This window comes from Manacus candei, unplaced genomic scaffold, assembly GCF_025592945.1.
Source record: "Manacus candei isolate 608988 ecotype Guabito, Panama unplaced genomic scaffold, ASM2559294v1 h1tg000057l, whole genome shotgun sequence".
In the NCBI taxonomy this organism is placed as follows: Eukaryota; Metazoa; Chordata; class Aves; order Passeriformes; family Pipridae; genus Manacus; species Manacus candei.
In genome coordinates, this window is record NW_026138105.1 from 9,964,237 (window position 1) to 9,990,809 (window position 26,573).

Below are 26,573 nucleotides of genomic sequence, written 5' to 3' on the forward strand. Positions count from 1 at the left end.
CAAAGCTACATTTGAACAGTTCTTTCATTCCCACTCAAATTTGATACACAGTTATTTTCAACTTAGAGAGTTTCTAAGGTGTCATTATCTCAGGGTCTACCCCTGATAAATTCCTGTGCACACACACTGGGCTATATACAAACATAAAGACAATTACTAATATCTGACTAGTCTTGCATAAACTTTAATCATGGTATGATGATATGAGACATTTTACCTGCTTGGAATGTCGGTGTATGAGTGATTTAGGACAAGGTGTAAAAATTCAGATTGTGATCAACTTGGTTACTGAAATTTCTGTGCAGCAATTCACCAGTACTACAGTCTGCAGGCAAGTAAGTTTTGACTGAACAAACACATAACACCCCTCAAGCCTTGTTGAGAATTCTTTAAAAAGGGAGGTGGAGCTGCGCTCTCAGCTTCTCTCCCCCCAGCCCAACTACAGACTCTTTTCCAACCCAATTAGCTAAAAAAGGAACTCACTAACCCAAAACTACACCCAGGCTGGCACTAAGTGGATTTTCAGTGAAGTTCAGAAGGCTCATTGGTGCTAACTTGATTAAGAATTAAAAAGAAAGCCCCATTTATCTCCTCCTTCTAAACAACGTCAGTGTAGGACTGTAACAGCCTCCTCTCTCCATCCATATGTGAATCTCAGTTGATCCATTTGTGGCAGTAGAACAGAGGAAGGACAGACAGACACATGTGTAGAAAAACAAATTTCTTTCTCCTACGTTCCAAAACTTATATTTTAAATATTTAAATACAGGTGAGTATCATAACCTCAAACTCCAGTGCATAAGGCTGCAAATGCTGAATGAACCAGGTCAGAACTGACCACCAGGTACTAGTAGATAGCTAGTATTTTATAAGGTATCTCACTGTTTCAATTAAATTTAGCAACATATTTAAAGTAGGATGAAAAAGGATGAAAAAGATCTTTCTGTTTCAAGTTTATCATCCAGGGGTTTGTTCCACAAATGGATAAATTACTATTTAAGCTCAAACAGCTAATAAAGATAATTGGAAATGTTCAATTATAAAAAGGTGACAATAAAACTTGTTCATTTTAAATATCTCTCTGCCTTATTTTTCCTAGACAGTCTGATCACGTGTACTCTAAAATCATATTCAATATTAAAAATGCAAATATTCAAGCATTCTTTCCAAGTCTCTCATTAAAAAACTAATTAAAATTAAAATTAATTACCATTTTTGTTAGAAGTCAGAGGCTTAAGAGAATCCTGAAAGAGGCTCATATTTTAGTTTGAATTAAACAATTCATCATGGCTCCAAATGAAGGATTAACAAAACTGAGTTGGATTGCTCCTTAAGCTAAAGGGACTTGTGCTCTTGACCAGTACAATGGTCATCCCACGTGTTCTTGTTGTGGAGACCTTCCCAGATCTCTCCTGTTTACCAGAGTGTTTGGAAGGGAAAACATCATTATTATAGGATGTGGTTGCATGATTCTACAGTGTCGTCTTTGCCTCTTGCTTATTTGTGTTTCCATTTGCTATCGGCATTGCCATTTACAAAGTGTTGTGCTTTGGGGGTTTGTTTCTTTGTTGGTGGTTTTTTTTTTAATTAATAAAACTTGTGAAATTACGCACTGGAATCAAAAGTGAAGAGCTCTGGCCATAGGACATGTCAGAAAAACACAAACCAGGCTTTTTTCAAATGTCTCCCTCTTCCTTATTTCTTTGAAACATGGTTTGGCTTAGCAAAGACTAAAGAAAAAAAATAACAGAATAATAAAGAAGACTAATAAAATATTGTGTAGCCTTTGCAGACCACTCTGATTATCTGTGTAATTCCCAAGACATTCTTGCTAGAGAACCTCTACATCCAAAAAGAAAAAAACCCACACAAGTTTCCTGTTTTGTTACCAGTTTTTGCTGGCAAATCTTAATTAATAATATGTATAGGAGCTGGACTTCTCAAGGAGAGAGTTAAAACTTGCTGCGGGTATAGCAGGCACCTTCAGATCAATGTTCTGAGGAAATCCCCAGTCCAGCAGACTGTCCCCTCTCACTGCCACACCAGCAGGAGTATCTGGGTGTCACCTCTCAGGACAAATGCTCCATGTCTCAGGGACTGCATCCATACCACAGGTGAGAAGAGGACCACAAAAAGGTGTGCCCATGCTTGTCTCATACCAGTGTGCAAGGACAAAACTTCTGCCTATCTGTGAAATACAAACCCTAGACAGGATCCTATCAGATCCCAAGGGACAACATCTCTCTTCCTAATGCAGACACTGAACAGAAGAACAGAAGGTTCAAGCTTAAAGATTTTGCTCATTACCCACAGTGTAGCTCATGGTCTAATCCAGATCAATTCAGAACTATTACTAAGAACCTAGACTTTTAATAGGTTGTTTTTTTCAGTAGCTGAGACATGACAGAAGAATTAATGGGTGTATGATCTTGAAAGTGCATGGAGAATATCCTTTTCCAGTCTCCTGAGGAAATTCTCTTCTTAAAAGTAGAAAGGTAACTGAACTTTATTTCCCAAGAAAAAACAGCTGGGGTCAGGTTAGGCAGCAAAGAATCAATACACACACATGCTGGTGTTCAGAAAGAATGTCCAAGCCTGAAAGAATAACTAGAGGATTGATGCTTCTGGTGTAGGAAATCAAAGTCCTTACAAACACCTCTAGAAAATAAAGTTATTGATCATACAGTCCACTGACATCTGACAAATCTTCAAATCCTAACTAGATTTGCCAGGGAAGTTCACTATGAGGTTATCTCCACGTCAAAGCATTTGGGCCTTAAGCTCTCAAGCGCACACTCATTTGTGGCAAGATGCTGCAAACATTTGACATGGCAGAAAATTCTGACAGTAATCCTATGTGGGCTGTGCCATATTAGCAGGAGAAAGCTTTATGAGAGTATCCCTATGGAATTGTCAGAAGAGATTCTGTTGCAACAAAACGGAAAGCAAATGTCTGTAAGGTTATGCAAGTTGTTGCCATACACACCACAAAAACCATCTAAAGCAAAGGGGACGAGTCCAGGTTCTGCAGGTGGTTGGACCAGGTAAAACAGGGACCATGAGATGAAAGAAGTTTTATAAAAGCACAAAGTTTCTACGATTTTTCCAATACAAAAAAGTTGGAATACTATAGACAGCTGGAGAAAAAGACAGCTGCCTGTACAAACTACAGGAACAGCTTTAGCAGAAGTGATGTATGTCCCTTATTCCAGAAAAGGAAATGGATAACCTGGTACTCACATCAGCGCTGTCCAACTATTCCTTCTCTCACAGTAACTGACCCACCTGGGAAAGTTCTAACTCTACAGGAATGAAAGGCCAGGAAAAGCAGAAAGAACCTATTGAAGTCTGCTGGTCCACTGCAGCTCTATGAAAACCTGGGTAATTAAGGGAATCTTTCCTAACACCAGACAACTTCTAGCACACTTACAATTATTTGCATGTGTCAAAAAGCAGCATTTGTAACCAGCACATGTGTAGCAGCTCATGAAGGACAATCTATACACCAGCTCATGAGAAACAGGGACTACAAATCGAGATGAGTAACACAGAACTGTAAATGGTAACACAGCTGTGGATTAGATGTCACTGAAGACACACTATTTCACACCCCATGAGAGGTGTGCACCAGCTGCATTAGGTGCTCTGGCTTAAGTTTAGGTGCTTAGAACCTCAGGTGACCTTTGCTGCACAAGAAATCCAGAAAAAGCTTTTACTTGAGCTTGCTGAAGCTTTCGACACCATCAGAGATCCAAGCTCTCGAGTTTCATCAAACGTGGTTGTTTCGTGACTTCTACAAAGGCATCTCAGCTCCACAAGGATAACCACAGTGCTGACAGAGAAGTCTCCACAGTGCAGGTATCAGGTCCTGCAAACCAGCCAGCTCAAAATGAACACTATGTGTGACTTGAGCTGCTCCAGTAGTGCCTCCCCTGTGCTGGCACGACGAGGTCAGGCTGTACAAACACGAGTTAGCAGCAGATATGTTCCCTGCTCAGCTGCAGGTCTGCAGGCCATAAAACTGCCAGCAGAGCTAGAGCTGTCCAGCACACTGGAGCAACCTGAGAGTGTGTACCAGATTCCCTCATGGCTTGTTTCAGAGGAATGGGCACCCCAAAGCCATGAAGATGAGGTTCTGCACAGCTGCACTGAGCACACAGTGCACACTGTGCCCACACATCTGAAAGGCACCTGCTGTGCTGAAGGTGAGCTACAACTTAGCATGAGAAAACATGCCATGACTGTCAGGGGTTGCTTCAGAACATCTCTAACACAAAACACTTGGAGTCTCTCCCAACAGGCAGTAAACATTACACATAGTGAAGACTGGCACAGCACAGAGTTTTGGACAAGAACTACAAAAGCACCTAACTTGATTTACCTTTCAACTCCTGCCACTCTGGAATAAAGTAAAATTCTACCCAGATCCAATGCCTAAAAGTTTTAGTACAACATCAGTTTACTACAGCACTCCACTGTTTGCCATCACCCCTTTCTGCACACGCCCAACCTGCACACACAGATCACAACTAATCGTTATGGTCTCGGAAACGCTGATTCTTTAACAGCTGATTTATGATTATTGCCAAGGTGGGTGAAAGATACATTTGCAAATATCCTCAAGAATCCTGACTGCAGTGCCCAGAAAGAGTATTTTGTACAGACCAAGTACACAAGTTTGTATTATGAAAAGCTGCTTCTTTTTTCTTACTAAAGAGTCAACAGACAAAAAAATTCAACCTCATTTTAAAAGCTTTCACTTACTCTTACTATGTAAGAACTCAGTTTCAAATTACAGAACTCAATTGTACTGTCTAAAAGGTGAAGAAGCGAATCATTTGTAAAGTATTGATTCACAGGTTGTCTAAGAATATGATTAAAGGAATAACGTCATGCTGGAGTGCCAAAAAGCGACTGAATTTAACAGTGATCTCACATGGAAAAAATCTTACCTGCCCAGTTGAAAAGGTGTGTGAGAATTGTTCTGGGAAATACATCAATTTATATAGCAACGACTGACAAACGCTTCAACAACAATGTGATTTGAAACTATTCTGACTTCTCTGGAAAGCTATATTCCTTGAAAGTGTGTTAACATTCCTTTCTAGTCAAGCATACAAAGCCAAAACACCAGAGCGCTCTGTTAAATTGCAACCCAATCATCACACAAATCTGTCTTTAGTCTGATGTAGAAAGAGCTAAGAAAAACACTATCAAGAGCTAAACCAATTGCTTTAATTATTGATCTCCAAGTGATTCAGATTTAGCTCTGCCATTAGTTTCAATATACTTACATCATACAATAATGCAGTTACACCGAAATCAGATTTGGTTTTCAGAAAGGAAGACACAAAATTAAGTGTCACTAATTCTTTTCCTCTGTTATTTTAAATAGATTTTAAAACTCAGCTAGTCTTCATTTGTGACAAACAGTTTGTCTAAACCAAGGCATATCAAGGTTGGTGCTGAATGGGAATGGCCAATCTACTTTGCATTTATCAGTCTGCACACACATACTTAATGAGGAGTAATGCCTTAAATGCTTTAAATTATTGTTTTCTTCCTTCAAAAAGCAACACCCTACAACAACTAAGTGCATGAAACCCCATAAAAAAAAGCATTTCTTTAATTTGCCCCCACTGTGAATGCCCTACTCTAGGTATACACCCTTTGTAATTTTAGCAGTGAGAAAACCCTTTTGCTGATGTCACCTTTTCACCCAGAGCTGTGGAGACCTGACACTGGACAATTCCACTGACTGACAGCTCCCCAGGGCAGTCTCAGTGGAAAGGTTCCCTCCACATCCTCCTCTGGGATTTCATGCCTCTCTCACTGCCCATACAGAAATTATTCTGCTTTGAGAATATGCCAAACACTACGCCTGCAAGTTCAATACAAACTATCAAGGGGACATGATATTACATGTCATTTGGCTGATAGCAACATTTATTAAATAGCTCTGCTTTTTCAGTTAGTCTGCACACAGAAACAGAATTATTTTCACACCTGTAAGCTTGAATTCAGAAAGCTTTTAAACAAAATCAGGTCTCGTTTTGATTTTTACCAACCATCAAATGCACAGTCCTGAGTAGTGACTAAGCTTAATGACTGGGTATGACTAACACTTATAAATAATTAGTGCCTTCTCTCCCCCTCCCCCATGGAGGACAGGGAAGGAAAGAAATCCAAATGATACACTGGAAAAAAGGAAGAAAGGAAGGAAATAAGAAGTTGAAGCTCAGGGCATGAACACTTGTATCTTCTCCCAATCCACCCTTAATACCACTGCAAACACAACTGCACATTTGTCTATTAAAAACCAACAACTCCTCACGCCTGTCTATTAACTTCCACACAGTTCAGTTACTCTCAGCCTCCCTGCTCCAGATCTCTTCTCCTGACATCCCTCACTGATCCCTCAGCAAACACTCTTCTGGTCACCTCCATCAACTCTTTTGCCACCAGTGCTGCAATTCCTCAGTGTTACTCCTCAGAGTTGGTACTTCTGACTCACGTGAGCACAACTGGTCCCTCTCGCCACACCACCACTTCGGCTGAGTGCACCTGATGTTATTTTACATTCGGAGAGAGGTTCTCAATCTAACCCTCCCTCACAGAAATATTTGGTTAATAAACTGAAGGAAGGTGTGCAGACAACTTACTGCAGCCTTGCTGCCCCCTCAAACCATTTCAGAAAGGCTCGAGCATGGCACCACACCTCATTGTTTGGTTTTGTTTATACCCTGGTATCTAGAGCGCACATTTTTCAACGATACTGGTTGTCAGCACAGTCTATCCAGCACGTGCTTTATTCTGCACAAAAGCACTGTGATAGCTTTTAACAGTTCAGCTATTCTCAGAAGCGTATATTAATCAAGTTATAATCATAAGTTAGACCATTCTTACTAGAGAGGCTTACTTGATTCAATAGAAGTCATAGAACAGTCATGCCAGTCATGTAAAATAACATTACACACTGCTGCGAGTTTTATGTTACTCGTTGTCTAGGTACTGCTTACAACAAGTTACTGAAAAACTTATTCTAGTAATGCATCTTAAAGGAAAATGCACCAAAAGACATACATAATTCATAACTTACAGTTCCAATTTATAGAGCTCTGCAACGGCAAAAAGTTACTTAATTTTTATCAATATACTTTTCCAAATCCCGCAAAAAGAGCTTGATATCCCAGTCGGACCCTGCACTAAATCCTGTATAAATATACAGCAAAAGCACCACCCCTGGGTACAAGGATTCATAACCTATTTATGCACTTTGCTGAGAATCAACCTTTGATATTCAAGTCGTAACTTTCTGACCATGGTAATATAAGTACAGAAACTCATATTTTTATTTCTAGCCTTCCAACAGTTACAGACAAAAGATTAGCTACATTTGTACAATGCCTTAAGACAGCTCTACTGAGGTACTGAACAGATCTCACTGCAGGAAGAGGACACAGGTGTATCAATTCCTTATGATTATCACCTCCTTCTTGACTATTGATAATCTATACCATTACATAGTGATGATAATCAGGGTTTTGTTCTCATTAAAAAATATTCTACAGTTTAAAAAAATCCTTAAAGGCATAAATAAGGCTTCAAGGACAATTTCATTTCACATTAAGTACTATGCTAAAGACACCTGAAGAAAATTACTCCAAGACAGGAGGCTTTGTGGTAAAAAACTGGCTCTCAGTTCCTTGAGATACCCCCACCTCCAGAAGACAACCAGCATTTCTGGAAAGAAATTACCACAGAACAGAACTGGGGTAAAAATTTTCAGAGTAAGCTGAGGTTAAACTGTCCTAAAAGGTTTAAAACCACCAACAAGCTCCATTTGTGCGTCCACAGCCTCAATGAAAAACAAAGCCTCATCTAATCTGAAGTATGAGTGATCACACAGTCTTTACACCTGCTTAATTACAGCCTGGTCTGTGCACAGTTTTTATGCTTCTCTCAACATCTGAGCTGGATATTTCGCCACACTAATTTAGTCTTAAAATCTCCAGTGTGAACACAACTGTGTCCTTGTAGAAGTACCTTATTGTATGAGCTATTTTGCTTCTCTTATGAGGAACCAGATGCAAGAGGGCTGATACAGCAAAAACTGGATTCAAACAAGAAAGCTTTTACAACTTTGAAGAAACCTTTATCAGTACAAATACACAACTTCTCGCATTTAGGCAAGATCTTAATTAGTTTCAAAACAAATTAAAGTTAATGGATTAACAACCTGTAAGAGCACAAAAACAAAGCCTGAACACCCCCACAGTCACCAGCTCTGTACAACAACTGTGTGCAACCTGTCAATGGGACAGGAGCATCCCGAGGGTCCGGTCCTAGGAGTGCACCAGGGAACCTTCAGCAACATTCAAGGATCACACAACTCTCAGTGCACAGGAACATCCCTGTGGCCGTGCACAGAGCTTTACAGTTCATAATACACTTGAAATAACTGTCTGTTACCTACGACTAAATCTCCTTTCTGTCATTGCCTTTGGTTCTTGTATTTTCAAAATTATTTTCTTCATGCCACTACCTTTTCAAATCTTCTTTCAGGAGAGATAACATTGCCTAATAAAGCTAAACTTGCTAAGTCTTCCAACTAGCAAAAGCCCTTTTTTTTGACATAAAGCAATGGCATCAAATTCAAGGAGCGGAGTCAGACAGATAAATGAGGTTATAAACATTCAAAAAGTTTCAGCACAAAAAATAACCTTGACAACAGTAGCTATTTTCAGGTAAAAATGCTGATTTTGAGTATTTCTGACAAAAACTGCCTATAGTAACAAAAAGTGTTTAATGTGTAAAGTGACTTCTATATCCAGTTCCTTCTGAGCAGACTCAGTTTTTGATCACACAGTTTTTATGAGAACAGAAAGCAACCTTTCCACACACCAGCACCTCCTCTTTGCTCAAAACCCGGGTAGTTTAAATATCAGTATTTTCAACTGTGTTCTTGAACTTCATAAATTTTTTTAGAGTTCTATTTATAGCCTATTTCCCAAAACAGGGAAGACAAACAATAGTAAGAGTTTTCATACACCAAAGCATTTAATTTGAAGACAGTTTGCGACACCTACTAATTTGTGTCTTATCAGTGCCCAAAATGCAGTTTCACCTCAGTTTGCTAACCTTGCTGCAGCATCCTGTGTTAGTAAGGCATTCAAGTCCTGGGCAGCATCCAAACTTGAGGTCCTCAAACCAAGAAGCTGCATTTTATAAGTAACCTGGCGGATTTCAGAGATGGAAAACACCTAACTTCTTGCAGAGTGTGAAACAGCTCTAAAGAAATAAATCACTCACTTCTGGTCATCGACCAACAACCTTTATCATAAGCCTAGTGATACCCAAAAAACCCAGAAGATCACAATTTGAAGCGTATACAGACATATCCATACATGCTCTTCTAAAGGCTGTTGGGAGCAAGAGTGTTTTCCATAACAGAAGTGAACAACATGTAGTCAAAGTCAGTAGCTTTCACAGCTTAACAGAATTGCAATTATATTCCCATTAGATCCCATCACTTAACGAGCCACTCTTATCAGATGTGCAAAACACTGAGACACTTTTTAACAGAGCCAAAAAAATCCTACTGCACAGCTCTCTGAGCCTCAGGTCCTTTGGGGTACAAAGCCAAGGATGCAGGATTCCTCAGTTATGGAAGTTGCAATGAGAACAAACACAACTTTCGGTCTGGCGACATATGGCAGATCTGATGTAGCAGATTCCAAATAAAGCAGAATGTTCCTTTTGCTGATGCATGACCTGAACATAAAATCCACCCCTCACCCAGAAGAGTTCTGCAGAGGAGATCCAGAGTTATCTTTCAGAAAGGGAGATACCACTTTCTGCGCCAAGTGTAGGACTCCCAAGCTCTAGTCCTGGCAAAATATCGATTCCTGCATGGCCTTGGGCAAGTCAGAACTCCTCTAAGTTGCTCTTTCCCCCAGCTCTAAAGCAGAGTTCATACTACTTTGTTTACCAACCACATAGGCATGTTGCAAGGATTAAGTTTTGTAAAATGCTTTGAAAGTAAAACATCCTATAAGTACTTTAAGGAGCTCCTATTGTCATGGTGCATTACAGACATTATTTTTAACAAAATCAAGCCATGCCAGCACGGTTAACAGGCATAATATTGGCAGCACATGCAACACACAGGGAAACTATAATGAGGATATGTTTCAACTTGCTTACTAGTCAGTGAGAAATAGAAACAACCACATTCCACTACTTCATAGTATTTCTATCATTCCTTTCTGTAATTCTTACATTAGGGAAGTCTATTTCCTCATCTATCCACATCCTAGTTACTTTGAGCACTTCTGGGGTACATGTTTCAAGTACAAAGTTACCCAAGGAATGAGGTACTCAGTATGAAAAAGTAACACAAATTGTTTGTTTCTTTCTTCTCAGCTGCCACTTCTCTCCATTTTTATACACTCTCCTTTGCCCAATCGCCCACCACCCCAACTCCCAACTGAAAGAAATGGAACTACTCCTGCAGAAGTTATTTTTCAGTTACTCCAGCTCCAAAATGTATGACTGGCTCAAGTCAAAATGACCTGAACCCATGCTTTCCCATCCTAAAGCCACTATAACCAAGGCCTAAATCCAAATCCTTCTTGGATAGTGAACACAAGCTAAAAACTGATTGGTTTCTACAAAAGAAGCTCCTGTTTAACACCAAGTGAAGTTTTGAGCCTCTAAGGCCATGAAGAAAACCATGAGGGTGCATATTCACATAGTACATCTTCCAGGACCTGCAGAGGTACAGCACCAACGCTCCTCCAGGTACCCTTTGCTTCTGGAAAGCATCAACAGTAAGTTTTAACCACTGGCAACGTTCAGAGCTCTGGAACGTTCCACGTTAAAGGGGCCCCAGCAGTTTCTCAGTCTAGAAAGGGCCCATCCTGAACTCAGCCAGAAATGGCCCATGAGATGCCCTCCAACGAAGAAGTCTTGTCTCATTCCCTGTCTTCAGCTACTGGCAGATCCAACTGAGTTTTGGGAAAGTAATAAAGATATTTTATTTTTAGATACAAAACAAAACAACTCTGTGACAACAGTTCTACTACAGCTGCACTACTGCCAGCGGGAACACTGGTCATGATTGCAGAAGTAAAAAAAAAAACCACAAGGACAACCCATCCTACCTGCTCTCTTCAAACAGGACTGTCACAGAATGGTATTTATTTAGGAAAAAAAAGACTTAGTCTTTAGGATCAAGCCACCAAATTTCTGTAAGTACGAACAGTCACTCAGTAGGTAAAATAAAAGAGGGGAAAGGAGGAAGTGAAAGTTTCTAGATTTCAATTCTACTTAAGCTAGTAGAGAAAACTGTCCATACCCACCTGCACTATACTGTTCTTACTATATACCCGCAGCACTCACCAATCTGCTCCTCTCTCTAAGCAGGCACCTTAAAAACTCACTATGAGATGCTTGTACATAAAGATAAAGCAGCAGAGTAACAACACTGCAAGAAGAGAAACCAAATCTTTGAACCCCAAATTGACAGTAGTGCTGAAGTAGGCACAACCTCATAGTGCTGGGTTTGTACTACAGCACTTGGCTGGACAAGATGGTATTTTTAAAAGTGGTTTTAAAGTATGCAAGTTTTGCCATTTTACAAGATGATTCTCCTCTGTGTCAGCAGTGACCTCTAAACACTTTAAAAACTCTCACAATGCAAAAGATAAATTTTAGGGCATAATCCCAGTCATACTTTTCTGCAGGCTTTTCTAAGCGCCTGTAAAAGCTGAACACTGACTTACTGCTTTAACAAACTGATTTTCCCATTTCTTCCCATATTATTGTACAAAATATGTTTCACATTACTGAAGTACTCGGAAACAACAAACTTCATCCAATTTATTTTCAGTCACAGTTTCAGTAGATGTTGCATCCTTAAGGCAGTATTGTATAAAGAGAAACTTCTGTTCCTGCCCCCTACAAAATCATCTCACAATATTTCCATGTCTTTGCTAAGAAGATATAAATAAGGTTATTTTGGGACCTTCATTACCGAAATCTGTCCAATTGGACCACAAAGTTTCAAACACAGGCTCCTGAAGAAAAGACTAAGTGCAAGAGTCCTCTTCCTCAAAGATGTCAGTAGTGGAAAACCACTACTAATGCACAGATACTCTCAATAGTCCAGTTGCTTAGATAATCAATACACCAAAATCCAGCAAGGTCACAACAACTATGGCCCGTTGGCTCTTCAAACATCTCCAGTTTGTCAGTTGAGGTTTGTTGCACATTTGCCTTGATGCCATACAAAGCATTATTCTAAAAGTCCTGTGTTTTAAAGACCATTGAATGAGCTTATTTCCCACATGCTCTTTTTAAGAAAACATTTGAAACCTTGAAAGGTTTCCAGTTTTCAAGTCCCAGGTTAATAACACTTACTGACATCTTATATTCTGCTTCCCATACCTGTGACACTGTATTTTGGAGAGCTAGAAACAGTGATTCTGGGTACAAAAATAACTGTAAAATGTGCTGTTTATTGGTCAAACTTTCTATCAGAACTTGCTTTCTAAGTGTTTGTAATTCTTGGTGTAAAAAGCTGGGTGTGCAGTGTATGATTTCAAGCACTAAGTCTTAGAAACTCTTACTAGCACACATTACTAACTTTTAAAAACAAACTTGAGAATGCAAATGTGATGCACATAGTAGGTGCACAGCACACAGGCACTGCAGCTGCACCTTCATCCTACCAAACTGCCTCCAAAAATCTGGCCTGTGATGTTGCCATTTGAAATACAATTTCAAAAGCACAGCCACCTATTCTCCTTTCAGTAGGAATGTACCTGCACTCTGCTTAAGTTCTCAGCAGTTGCATGTGGCCAGACTTGCAGAGGTGCTTGGCCCTTGCACCTGTGAGAGATTTGTAAGAGCTCAGCATCCACCAATTCTTAAGTGTTTTGAAAGAAATGTTTTTGCAAAACATTTTCAAAGTTGGCTGCTTTGGAAAGTATAACAAACAAGCCAAAGCAATTTAAAAGAAAAATAATCTGTAAAAAAAAAAAAAAAATCTTTTTCAATATTAAGACTGTCTTGTCATTCAAGAACCCAATTTCCAATTTCTGTGTATCCAGTCACATAACACTTGCTTATTTTAAGAGTCATGCTTATTCTTTTGAAGTTATAAATATTTCTTAAAGTGCAGGACAGACAAGAAAAGTGTTTAATAAAAACCCAAGCGCTTAGAACTTAAATTGTTTTACTTCAATCGAGAACTCCAAAGAAGCAAATTTATAGTCCAATTTTGCTTAAGAACTGGCAACATTGCTTCTAAGAGTAACACATTTCAGTAAGTGTGGCAGTTTGAAAACATCAGTCACCTAAAAAAAGGTCCCACTGGACTCCACAGAAGTATTTTTCCCCATAATCAGGTTTATAATGCAGTATTAACAAAAATGTAGGTATACATGGCAACAGACTGTAAACCTGAACAATCCTTTGATACGTTATGGCAATAAATAAATAAATAAGGATTTTCCAGCCTATCAATTTACAAGCTTCAAATGAAGCACTGGGATTTCAAGATCTGAGTTTTACTGCTATTTTTCAAATTCGCAACATTGTCATTCAAATTACTCATATATGGAATAATCTTCTATACAAAAAATAAAAAAGGAGAAATATTTATGCCATTTAGAACTTGGATATCCAGAATGTTTGACAGATTTCATCAAACTACATGGCATCATATACCACTATGTATATTACACAAAAAGACAGTGTGCAGTAACACAGTACAGTTCCTGATCTACTTTATGTGACAGGTGCATTGCTCTGAGGTTGGTCAGGAGCTCCAAGAGATGTATTTTTACCAAGACCACTTGAAATAGATGATACACAACCACCACTGACTTCACTCGGTATTAGTAGCAAAATTTAATTAGCTGTTCTTTGTATACTGCCCTGAAAACACTGAAGAGTAAGAATACAGCTATTGTATGTAGTATTAGGAAGACAGGAAGCAACGTGTAGGTTCACACAAGTATTTTCAGTCAAAAAGCAAAGCAGATAAAAGTAACGAGCCTGGCTCAAAATAATAGCAAATATATAACCTTAAATCTCCAAGTCTAGGATATTTAAGGAGGGACACAACAGTTCTCAGCAAAGAAATGCTTCTCATCCTGCTTTTTACTCACCCACTGAGTTCAGGACTAGATTCCTTGTCCAGAGATGCTCAGCACTAAGCACGAGACTAGCTACTACAAACGCTGCAGCCCTAGACACAACAGGGTGAGGTAAGGACATAGGAAGTCTGCCTTTTGTATCAGAATGCCAGTGACTAAAAAGATGATAATAAGCTTCAAATCTGAGTTTTTAAGTCAGACTTTGAAGGTATTTAAAGCAAAAAGAAGGTAGTTTTCTCCTGTTGTATCTGCTGCTTCTCTATTCACCAGAGCTCTGTGGTACTGAGGGCATGCAGGGACAGAGAGGGAACTGAGCAGCACGTGAAGGTTACAAGCTACTGACAAAACAGCCTGAAAAGTCAAAATGCCTTTCTTGAAAATGAAATATCAACATTTCATTGCATAATATTCCATTGTCACATTTTGGCAGTTTGCAGCTTCATCTACGCTCACACTGGAACAAAGATACCAGGCAGAATTATTTTCAAATTATTACTGCTGAAAACACTTTCTGGTCACCCAAAGTCATACTCTGAGCAGTGGAATGCTACTATGCTACTACTCAACACCAGATGATTTTCATTGTTACATGTAATGCCTTTTCCACAATTGACAATTAAACAGCAAGGAATCTTGCTTGGAACCTCTCCTCCCTGCAAGAAATACACTTCCAAAACAAAATCCCTCAATCCTCTTACTTACCTGGTGGTAACTGAAAGTTCTGAATGTTAGTCGGATTCTGAGGTGGCTGAGGCAAACGAGGTGCTAAAACTGTAGGAGTCAAAGTTGCTCTGATTCCACTCGTAGTTGGTGTTGGAGTCCTTGGTAGACTTTGTGCCACCGTATTGGCAGTGCCTTTAGCCATTCCTGTGGGGGTGCCAGGAGCCGCAGGAGGTATCCCACCAGGATTGGGAGCAACATTTGAGAGCCCAGCTTGCATAGTTTGCCCAATAATCATGTTACCCCCTGTAGTACTGGGCTGGCCACCAGTAGCCAGCGTCTGCTGTTGGGACACGGCTTGGACTATAGTTTTAGGAGACTCAGATTTGATGACCTGTGTGGCAGGAGCTGCTGCCACAGTGGAACCAGACTGGCTGTTCACCAGCGATGTCTGGAGGGAAACTCCAGATCCCACAGTGGCTGTGGCAACAGCAGGAAAACTCCCCACACTGATGGTTGAATTGATCACAGTATTGCTCCCATTCTGAGTGGCTGCACCAGCTGCAGCTACCGTGGGTCCTGCTGTGTGGATCGGGGGCCTCACGAGCGTCACCGTGGGCGCCCCGGTCCCGACGCTCGGCGGTGGCTGTGAGGAGATAACTGTGGGCGAGGAGGAAGATGCAGAGGACACAGCAGTGTTAAGGAAAGAAGTCTGGATGACAGTGTTGGAAGCTGAGGGCAAAACAGCATTAACAGCGTTTCCTTTCCCCACGGATCCAGGTCCATTGTTAACGAGAGGGGCAACAGCAGGTGCGGGAGTGGGGTTGGCAGTCACAGGAGTCCCAGAGAAAGCAGCACTTCCTGTGTGGTGAGAGTTCATCACCACGTTACTCCCATTCAAAGTCTGCACTGTTGTGGTCCCAATCTTGCCATTCCTGGTGGACAAGGCAGTTGCCATGGTGCTGATAACCACCGATTTGCCCTGACTGAGGGTCCCTGGAGCAGCAGTGACTTCAGATCCTCCTGCTGCTGCAGTGGTGGTGCTGGTGCTCGTTGTGGTGGCTCCATCCAGAGCTGAAGTCTGGGACCTGGTGTTATGATTAATAACACCCCCCTGCACTCCTCCTGCTCCTGCAAAACAACAATAAGGGTAAACAGACAGAATGAGCAAGAAGAGAAGACAGAATGTTCTCCCTCATCACCAGGTCTTCTCCATCTTCCGAGCTGCCTGCCTGGAGCCAGGAAAACAGGACAGAGTACAAACTGAATACGGCTTTGAAGACATTATCTTGAAGCCTCCAATTTCCCACCAAACTCTGGCAGATTCAATATTAATTGCAATGCTCCTGCTTTTGACACTACAGTAAGACAAAACAGGGAAAACATTTAATATGAACCAAGGGAAGGGAGGAAGATCATCTTAGACCTCTTCCCAATTCTAGAGCCTGACATCACATTTAGCAAAAGGACTGCAACTGCAAGGAGAGAAAATGGCCATGGAAGACACATTATTAAGACATATTCCCTACATCCAGCACATATTACCCTCTAATCCTGTCATCACCTACAGAGTAAGTAAGTCAGATCAGGAGGTTCAACAACAGTAAAATATGAAAAGTGAAAGGAAAGCAAAACATTGGCCTGGCAAGATAAGAGGTACTGCAGGACCTCGAGCAGGTTGCTAGAAGATCCCTTCTCTTTATTATAGAATTTGTTCTTATGGACCTGAAGTTCCCACAGCCAGAGACAATTAAAAATAAATAAATAAAAAGCAAAGCTGGCTTTCAGAAAGGACAAGATGATGTAGCTTCTTGTCCTGAATAATCCTCATGCCCCTTGATGAGGCCTGGTGTTATCACAAGTACAATCACACACAGTCCAGGTCCTGGCCCTAAGGAGATAGAAATGGGAAAAGAATAGTGACAGAGAGACACTGAGATGCACGTTATAAGGGTCAAGGAGATCCTCCTAGAAGAGCTTCATCAATCATAACACAGGGTCTGTAGTATCTTCTTACACTTCAGCAAGTAGAAAGCAAAAAAAAAAAAAGGGGGGGAGGGGAGGAATTGCAGAGAGATTCTGGGGAGACATTTCTCCCAATCCCCCTGAAAAAACAGCTTCCCTCCGTTCCCATGTAGTGAGCCCTCAGTCCCAGCCTTCACACTGCCCCCCTACAACCCTCCCAGCACGAAGAGGGGAATATTCCCAGGCAGCTCCGGGGGTGGGCGGGTGGGAGAAGGCGCTGTGCAAGGTGGGGTGTTGTGGCCTGAATTCCCCCCCTTGCTGGGACCCGGCGTTGTGACAACCCCCCCTTGAGGGCAGAGGAGGAACGGGAGTGTTGGATGCCCCCTCCAAGCCCCTGGAACAAGAGAAGGGGTGCGGGGGGGAATATCAAGTCAGGCAGATATTGGGGGGGGGAAGCATTTTGAGGGACTTCCTCCCCTTGAAATCCCCCCTCGCTTCCTCCTCTACAGGAAATAGGTGTCATGATTAATAACACCCCCTTCCACTTCAGCAACAGCGAAGGGGGAGGGGAAGGAGCATTTACACAGACAGCTAAGGCGGCATTATCGAGAGGGAATCCCCCCCATAACCTCCACCCCTGGAGAGGGAAGGGGAGCAGTCACAGGCGGCACAGGAGGCACAGCCATGACCGAGGGGGTGGGCTCTGCCTCCCCTCAGCCCCCGGGATTAACAGAGCCCTTTTACACTCCAGCAACAAGGACAGGAAAAGCAGAGGGGACCGGCGGAGTCACGGACGGGCACTGCCGGCTCCTTCTGCGGGGCGGCTGCCCCCACACATGATCCAACACCCTCGAGTAAGCACGGGCGAGGAGGGAAAATAAAGGGGAGGGAGCAAGGCGCGGATACACACCGAGGGGGCATGATGAGGGGAGGCTCTCCCCCGTATGATCGATACCACCCTTTGCACTCCCGCTCCTGCCACAACGAGAAGGAGGAGAGAGGGAAAAGGGGGGAAAGCAGAGAGGGAAGGAGGCAGCGGGAGCTGGGGAGTGGGGGGAGGGGAGGGCCCCTCTCCCTCAGAGCCCCCCACCCCTGCCCACGTTACCTGCTTTTGTGATCTCTGGGGCACTCAGTCCCATCTTGCTGCCGCTGCCGCTCTCTGTTTGGGCATTAGCATTGCCTCCTACTACTACTCCTCCAGGGCTGGGGCTTGGGCTGCTGCTGCTACTGCTGCCGCTCACAACATGGTTCCCCAGCAGCCCCCCAGCGGCCCTCAGGGGCTCCTGCGCCTTGTGGTGCTGGTGGTGGTGGCCGGAGGCCGCCAGCTGGGACTCCAGGGAGCCCACCAGGTCGCTCACCACCTTCTCATCCACCTCCGTGTTCAGGAAAACCTCATCCAGCAGATCCGAGCCCGCCGCCATCTTTTTTTCGGAGGGTTCCTGTGAGCGCTCCCTCCTCCCCCCCCTCCCCTTTCACTCCTCCCTCCTCCCCCCGCCCCGCTCGCACCCGCTCCCCCCGCACCAACCGCGCACGCGCGCGCGCCCGGCCCTCACATCACCGGGCCGGGCAGGGATTCCGCCCGCCGCTGATTGGCCGGCGCCCGCGCTATAAAAGGCCGTGCAAATGGCTGCGAACGCTTAGTTGGGAGTCGGGCGGCGGCGGCGGCTCCGCGCGGGCCGCGGGGCGGGCGGGGGCTGCGGCCCCCGCGGTGTGGCCGCGCCGCGGGCGCGGGTTGGTGCGGGGGGCCCGTGCGGGGCAGGGCGGGGGGGCGGCCGCGGCCGCCGGCGGCTCTTTGTCTGCCTCGGCCCAAAATGGCTGCATGTTTTTCCCTGCTGCTCCCTGCGTCCGGGTCTCCCCCGCCGGCGCGAGTCTGAAGGGCGCCCCGCACCTGTGCCAGCTGCGTGTAACTGATCCACCGGCGGGGCGGGCGGGGTGCACGCCCAGCCCCGGGCGGGGGCAGCGGGCGAGGAGGAGCCCCTTTGCCTGCCTCCCTCCCTCCCTCCGCCGCTGGCGGGGCGACCCGGGGGCCGCAGCCCCTCGGCGCGGCCGGGCCGCGGGGGCGGGTGCCGGGCGCGGTCTGACTCAGCACGGCCGGGGAAAGCGCTGCGAGCCCGGGCGCCGCGGAGGGAAAAGGGAGAGGAGAGAGGGAGGCGGGGGGGAGAAGAGAAGGAGGGAGACGGCGATTTTGAACGGTCCAGTCGCAGCTGCGAGCCGGCACGGCAGGGCGATCCCCGCCCGTGTGTCAGCCCGCGTTACACCCCCGGCGCCGCTTAACCCTTGTGGGGGAGCCGCGCTCCGCGCAGCGCCCGGCGGGCAGCGCTGACCCCCGAGGGTCGGCCCGCGGGCATCGCGCCGGGCGCTGCCGGCAGGTGGGACACGGTCGCCTATACGGGAGGCGGCTGCACTTTGACCTTGTTGTGCAACCATCATAAAGGAAGTAAATAACGTAAAAAAAAAAAAAAAAAAAAAAAAAAAAAGGCACAACCCGCCTTTCAATAAGCGCGCTCTTCTTGCCGAGCGCTGTTTCCCCGGAAAAGCTGGATTGCTGGAACAATATTGCCAGATGCTACGATTTATCTTTCGGGGAATAAAAATCATAGAATCGTCAAGGTTGGGAGAGACCTTTAAGATAAAGTCCAAGCATAAACCCAGCACTACCATTGTAACCCCTGAGCTACTAAACCACATCATCCAGCGCCAGGTCCAGATGCCCCTTAAACACCTCCACCACCTCCCTGGCAACCTATTCCAGTGCCTGATTCAACTTAACTTTCAATTAAGTTTTAAGGGGCAACAAGCTTAAAATAGCACCTCTTATATCAGTATTTTAAAATAAGCTTTGCTCTTATGTTTTGGGAATGGGTGGCATCAGAGGCTGGAACTCTGCTGTTAGTGGGATGGGCTCAGCACCTGCTGGTTGGTGATGCCCAGAATTGACTGGTCTGAAAGCTGCTGCCTGAAGGCTGATGGAGACCTGGAAGAACAAGAGCTAGGAGTTATCTGTGAGAAGGGGGTTGCTTTAAACAGGTCAGAGTATTGTCTGCTTACGATTGCCCAAATGTGGGTGTCAGCGCTTTCCCCATGGCATATTTGTGATGATCACTTTACTTGTAATGCTGTGACATTAAATAAATTGATCTGCTTGGCAGTTGACCCTGTGAGCAATGGGAACAGTGCTGAAGTACTGTCCATGTTGTACCCTGCCCCCAAATATGCAAATGTACCTTAAAAAGCTCACACGAAAACTCATAAAAACTGATGTGTATTTGTTCTTAGCACACAGGCCCCAAATAATAGTATAAGTATCTTTAAATCAAAAATCTTAGAAATTCAGTTCATAGTAAGGGATACTGCTCTTTTAGTTTCTGTGTCCTCCTCTAACCTGCAGTAAACTTTGGCTGGTGACTAAAAATTACAACACTGAGCCTTTCCCAAGGCTCCACTCACTTCACCAGGTGGCATGACTAGGAGGGACTGCCTAAGTCCTCTGAGAAGTTATATATTAATCTTTTATTCTTGTACTCAAATACTTTTCTCAGTCATCATTTGAAACTCAAGGAGAGAAACTGCCCTTCCCATCACTATGATTTTTAACTTCCAGTTTATCGATTTTTGACAAATTACAGTGCTGCAAAGTAGCTGTGATTTTACAGACATTGCTGTAGGTCACGTTGCCCGTTTCTTACGAGACAGGAATGCTGCTTCGAGCAGGACAATCCCAACCTCTGCTGCTGCCACAGTCGAGCACGTTGCTAGTTTTAGCTATGGTGAAATTCTATAAGCAACATACCAAAGAACTCTCTGGAATAGAAGCCTTGTCACATTCCCTAACCAGCAGAAGAGTTAATCTACATCAGCTGCTCGAATGATTTATTAAGGGTGAAAAAGCTCGACTTTAAGCTAAACCAGCCCAAAGGTGCAGAGTGGCTGAAAGTCTTTGATGGCATCTAACCAGGGTACAGCCCCGTGCTGGGCCACAGTGCCTGAGGGAAGAGAGAGGGACAGGAAGAGATGGAGGATGCTATCAAGTGGCAGCAGCAGCAGCCAGCATCAAGGGACAGAGCAGCCTATATTCTTCCTCTGCTCACATTCTAGGACAGCTTGAATGTAGTTTACAGATGCCTACAAAACTAGAAATAAAAACCTCGAAATCTTCACGTCCTCATTCTAACACTCTCTTTAGTGTACCATATGGCACATCTACCATATTAGGTAAACAACTTCACAAAATTACAAGAGCAACTGAGATTCATTACAACTTGTGCATTATAAGTGTGTAGGATTCATTACTGAATAATTTATCTTTTCATACTCTCTGTCTGTTGTTTGACACTCAAAGTAAGTTTCTGCACTCAATTCTTCAGGACAAGAGTTCCAGCTCCTCTGTGCTGTACTGCTAAAGTTTTAAATTATATAAAAGAGCAACTTGCATAAGAATTCTAATAATGGGTTACAGGTAATTATCGATGTTGATGTACAAATAATCAGACTCAATGTACAATCGATGCTGTGAACTTCACCCATCAGCAATAACATCAAAAGATCTTGATTATCACAAGCACATATGGATTCTCCATGTGTCAAAGAGCAGAACTTAGCAGGAGCTATACAGGAAAACCAGAGAGCTGTCAGTTCTTTCAAACAGCTCCCTTTAGGATATTCTTATTTAAATCCTTATTTTTTCCCCTAGAACTAGCCTATGTAGATCATGGCTCAGAGACTGTGTCTCAGGTTATGGCAATGCCATTCTTTTTCTTTTTGTTTTCTAAAATGTAGTTAGCCTAGAACTCATTACAGGAATATCTGACAGAGGTATGGATTGGGGTGATAAGGGACAGAGCAGAGAAGCCTGCAGATGGTTTTAGTCTTAACTGACCTTTGGAAGACTAAGGGCCCATCAATAAATAGACGAAAAACTGATAGTGATAGTTCTGACTGGTGATTTTTTTGCTCACATTTCCTGCCCTTTTCTCTGCTCCTCACCCAGCCACTGATCATTTCAAATGCTGAAAGGTGGAATTTAACTGGTAGTACCTTGATTCCACAAGTTCAGTCAAACAAGATGATGAACTTAATACAAATTTTGGGTTTATTAGAAAGCGTCACTGTTCTTGTAGCCAGTGCCAGTCTCCTCTAATAAGTGTTCAGCAAAACCATCAAGACTTCATATGCATCTGGAATACAAACGTTTGACAATCTATAGGAAAAATATTCCTGTTTTTTTACTTTGAATTTAGGGGCAAATGCAGTCTTACTACATACATATACCTGGAAATAAATAAAACAACTTAAGTACCTCTTTGCAGTTTATGCACTTGACTGTCCTCTCTCTCTGGAAGCTCAAAACACTGTTAAAGTCTTGGTCTTCAAATCATCCCATGTACTTCAGTTGTCCTTAAGTGAATCCCTGAAGAAGTCTAATACTCCTAATAGGGATTAATATTCAAAATTAAGTATGGTGTGCTCCAGGAAAAAGTCTTAACCCTTGCAGAATAAAATAACAAGAGATGAACAGTAGATTTGGATAGGAAGTGTGAAGTCCTCTTTTATTTTGTGATAATCATACTTCTCTACACTCCTATTTCCACTTAAGGACAGTGTCTGCTCTCATGAGTACTGAACTGTTTCTGCAAGCTACAGAAGCACCACTTTTGACAGCAAATCAGTGTTCTGGATTGAACACCTCTCTAGGGAAGAGGAATGGCAAAAGCATCCACTTTTTTAAACGTTTATATCTACATAACAGTTACTGGAACTCCAGAAGTAGAGCAGAAAAAAAAACCAGCTCTTTTCATAAAATATATTTGCATGACAGTGTGAGGGGTTGTCCTCTTTTTAAACACAAGGTATTTAATGATACCTAGTTATTAAGTGGGAAATACATAGAAAATACCTGTTAGAGAGAATTTAGTTGTGAGCTTGATTTTCAAAATGAAAGGTTAGCTGAGCACACAACTGCCTTGGCAATGTCCCCTAGTGTTTATGGGACAGAAGATTGTGTCACTATTACATGCTACATGCAACTCACACAGGAGTTATTTCAGTAGGGCTGTCCCAAGACATTCCAAAGTCCATGCAACTCAACATCCTGTGCCCAAAAGAAGATGCCCAGAGAATATACTGTAAAATAAACTATTATTGTGTAAAACCCTTCAAGGCTTTACGGTATAAAAGAGCTGTGGAATACTATTTTTCCTTCCCAACTGCTCTTCATCTAACTAGTCACGCTTGTTGCTGCCTGCCAAGATAGGAAGTATCAATATCCAGGCTCATCTGCACGGGAATTCCTGGGGAACTTTACTAAGAAAAAGGAGCACTTGTATAAGAAGATGGGAGTTTCTAACCACACACCCCAGCAGCTGGCAGAGATTTTTTCAAGCAAATCCTCTGAATGGAGATTACTAGTAAATGTTCAGAATTTTATCCACAGAGGAGGGAAGCAGCGGGCATGTCAACAAAGATTTGCGTTTTATCTGTTCTGAAAAATTTCTTGTGCAAGTCTACAGGATTCATGGGGAAAAAATATTATTAGAAGATTAGAGGTCCTTCTGGTAACTACAACCAGCTTCAGTAATTTCACATATTTTGAATTTAGCAAATTATTAGAACTGACCGGGCAAAATGAAAGTGCTTTCCTCTCCAAGCAAATTAAAGAACTTTTGGAAAATTGAATCACTATTTCCAAGACAGAATATGTCAAGAAAATGTGCCTACTGATGGGTCTCATTACTGGAAATCCAATTTGCACATTTTACAGTCAGGATTTGTTAGAATATGTTTGAAATATTTCTTTTTAGTGAGTGCTGACTTTGGCAGGTTTTGCTTCTATTGTTCTGGGATCCTTTGTGGGCAAACTATGACCCTGCAAGGGATGTTTTATCAACAATATACCCTCAGACAACCTAAATGGTACGTGATACCATAGATATTCCAGTTCTGGACTCTTGTGCTCTCTTAGTTCAGAACTGTTCTAATTCTTCTCTGAGCTTTCCAGCATCATTCAGCACTGAACATTTACTCCACCAGTTCTCCTGTTTGCTTAAAGAACTGAAGACAGATGGATTTTTTCCAGTCAATACCATGATACAGCTTTCTTAGATCATTGCCGTTTTGTCCCATCAAAAAGACTTTTTACTGGACACATTTAACAATTGACCAGTTATGGCAATCAATGTTATCATCCCTCCTTCTTTATATGCTTCCCTCCACTTACTCACCTTCAAAAATACATAAATAAAGATAAATGAAAGAACTTAAGATGAATCTTCATCTTGTTTGCTCTTGGTCAGTGCCAATAACAGGTATAGGCAGTTCCTCAGTTCTGAAACACCAGTTGCTGTAGTTGAAAACATTTGTCCTATGGAATTTGATATCACAATGCCTGGAGACTGTAAGTTACAGGAGCAGAGCTGGACACATTCTTTGTCCCTGTGCCCCTATTTAAATCATTCAGTGGCCTCATGGCACCCCTTTTTTAAGATAAAGAAGTTATTTAAAAAGTGGATTGTGTGCCTGAATACACAGTTTTTAGCTTTAGGCTAAAAAGTTGGTAAAACTTTCAGCATATGTTCAATACGTAGGACAAAATCTTATGTAGACAGAAGAGGTATGGAAACATCATAATTTAAAGAAAAAATGAAAGCAATCTAGTAAAGGAGGTTTGTTTTGGTTGTAATGAAATGAGATTTTATCTAAATGTTTTGTGGATTTGGAATGCAAAAAGTATGTAAGGAAGATTTTGCCGAGTTTTGGTTTTGTTTTGGGGTTTTTTTTTAATGACTTCTCTGTAATAACTGATTAGAATAAATCATGCTGTAGCTTCTTTATTGAGCTGCCTCAGATTTAATAAAAACACATCTAGAAAGGCTATTAGACAGGTTTGGTTTTTTTCTGGAATCTCCAACAGTCTAGTTAGGGATGTGTTTCCAGACTATAAGTTATTTTCTTACACTACCTAAAATATATTCTCACTATCAGAGTTCAAGGACTTGCCCCTATTCCTTTAATAAGCTTTTGCCCATTTTGGAAACTGCAAACAAATCTAATAACTCAGTTAAATATGGGATGTGTTCCCACAGTTGCCTGAAGAAACTAGTACATGTTTTGAAGCAAGTCAGACAAAAGATTTTATCTCTCAAATATAAGATGGGCAAAACTTCCAACCCAAAGGAAACAACACACCCAGATAAATGGCCAAGGGGTTTATGTTAAGTTGTTCCTTACTGTCAATTTTGTCTGTATGGGGTACCTTTCAATATTCTTCCATCACCACAGAAGTATAACAAAATTTCTGTCACTATCATTTAAGTTGCTAGCTAGGACAGTAACCCCCTCTGTCTGTGTACAAAAACCATGTATTAATGACCAGACTAAAGGGCAGGCAACAAATGTAACTTCTTGATTAGGCAAGATGATTAGGCTGGGGTAGCAATAGACAATTTATATGTTCTTGTGTAAAGCAGTCAAATTGTTTTTATGAAACTATAAAACTTGTTTCTCTTAATTATTGTCAGCAGAGCAAAAGAGAGAGGTACTTTTGCTGCTCTGTGAAGTTCAGTGGGCCAGTAAGTTTACTCATTCATTACTATTCCTTGCCATGAAGCTGTGCAAGCAGAATTGTATGACTTGGCAGGCTGAAGCCATCCCCACTCAGGCTCATCCCCAGCAAGAACCCATCAAAGGTAACATCCCTGTGACTTCCAAAGTTATGTGAAGTTGGAGACTGGTACATATGTTGGTGTGATCATCCAACAAGCTGGCTCTTACCCCTGGACTGTTACCAGCATTTCCACTGACTCAAAGAGAAAACAGAAAGCCTGTACAGTGTCAGGTTGTCCCCTTCTTAAAGCTTTCCTGTCATGGGAAGAGATTCATGGAAAACAGAACCCTCACACCTTCTCTTACAGTTTGACCACTTTTAACTGTTCTGAAATTCAACTTTTCAATTCAGAGGGATCATCTCCCTTCAGGAATCACACCATCCTCTTTTATAACTGGGTGGAGCAGTGAGGCACCTGCAACCCACAGGGCCTGAATCACCGACTCCTGCCCCATAAAGGCCAGAATGAGTTATTATCCTATTGCAGCTCAGATCCTTGAAAAGTTGTACACTACTACATAACTTTGGGCTCCCAGTTCATTCTCTTGCAGATGCAAATGTCAAATTTCTTTCAGTTTGGAATACAATCATTTTTTTTCTAACTCACAACCTCACCCTCAACTCTACTTGTGGTTCTTTCTGCTTCAGCAACAACAATTAAGATTCTTCAGACCAGTTCATGCTCTGAGTTAAACTTGCACAAACCTTTTGCCTTCAAAATGTCCTCCCAGATAGCCTTTAGAAAGTTGGCACAGGGGATGTCATGGGCAGAGTAAATGTTGAGGATGCTGCTGAGTAAAATGCGGAGTCCAAGATGAAGCTGTTGGACTCTGGAAAAAAAAAACCAAAACATATTAATAAGAATTAAGTGAGAAAATTGAAATGCCAAATCTCAAATGTTTTGGTTACTGTACAGAACAAAAAGGTGGCTTATAAAAGTACACTATTAAACCCCTTGTCGTACATCAAGTAATAGAGAAATGAGGTATAAAGTACAAATATTGTAAAGGCTTTGGAACAGTAAATGTCAGAATCTTCATGGCTATGTGAAAAGTGTGTACACAAATACTGCAACAGTAAGGAGAAGTATGAGTTAGAACTCACCATCCAGAGAGACCCTACTGTCTTCTGTGAAGATCAATTTACAGTTTAGCTTCTAAAATTTGAAGGAGATTAAATGCCAG

At 42.5% G+C, this 26,573-nt stretch overlaps 1 protein-coding gene across 1 annotated transcript in view; it reads right to left on the minus strand.

The window, feature by feature from the left end:
- TAF4 (TATA-box binding protein associated factor 4) overlaps window positions 1–18,258 on the minus strand; it is a 36,435-nt gene extending 18,177 nt beyond the window's left edge. The window contains exons 1-2 of the mRNA XM_051803473.1: window positions 17,896–18,258; window positions 14,868–15,956 (exon numbers count right to left, since the gene is read on the minus strand). Of these exons, the coding sequence (XP_051659433.1) occupies window positions 14,868–15,956; window positions 17,896–18,211 (1,405 nt within the window). The 5' untranslated portion in view covers window positions 18,212–18,258. The remainder of the gene's footprint in view (window positions 1–14,867; window positions 15,957–17,895) is intronic.
- Window positions 18,259–26,573: the final 8,315 nt, after the last annotated feature.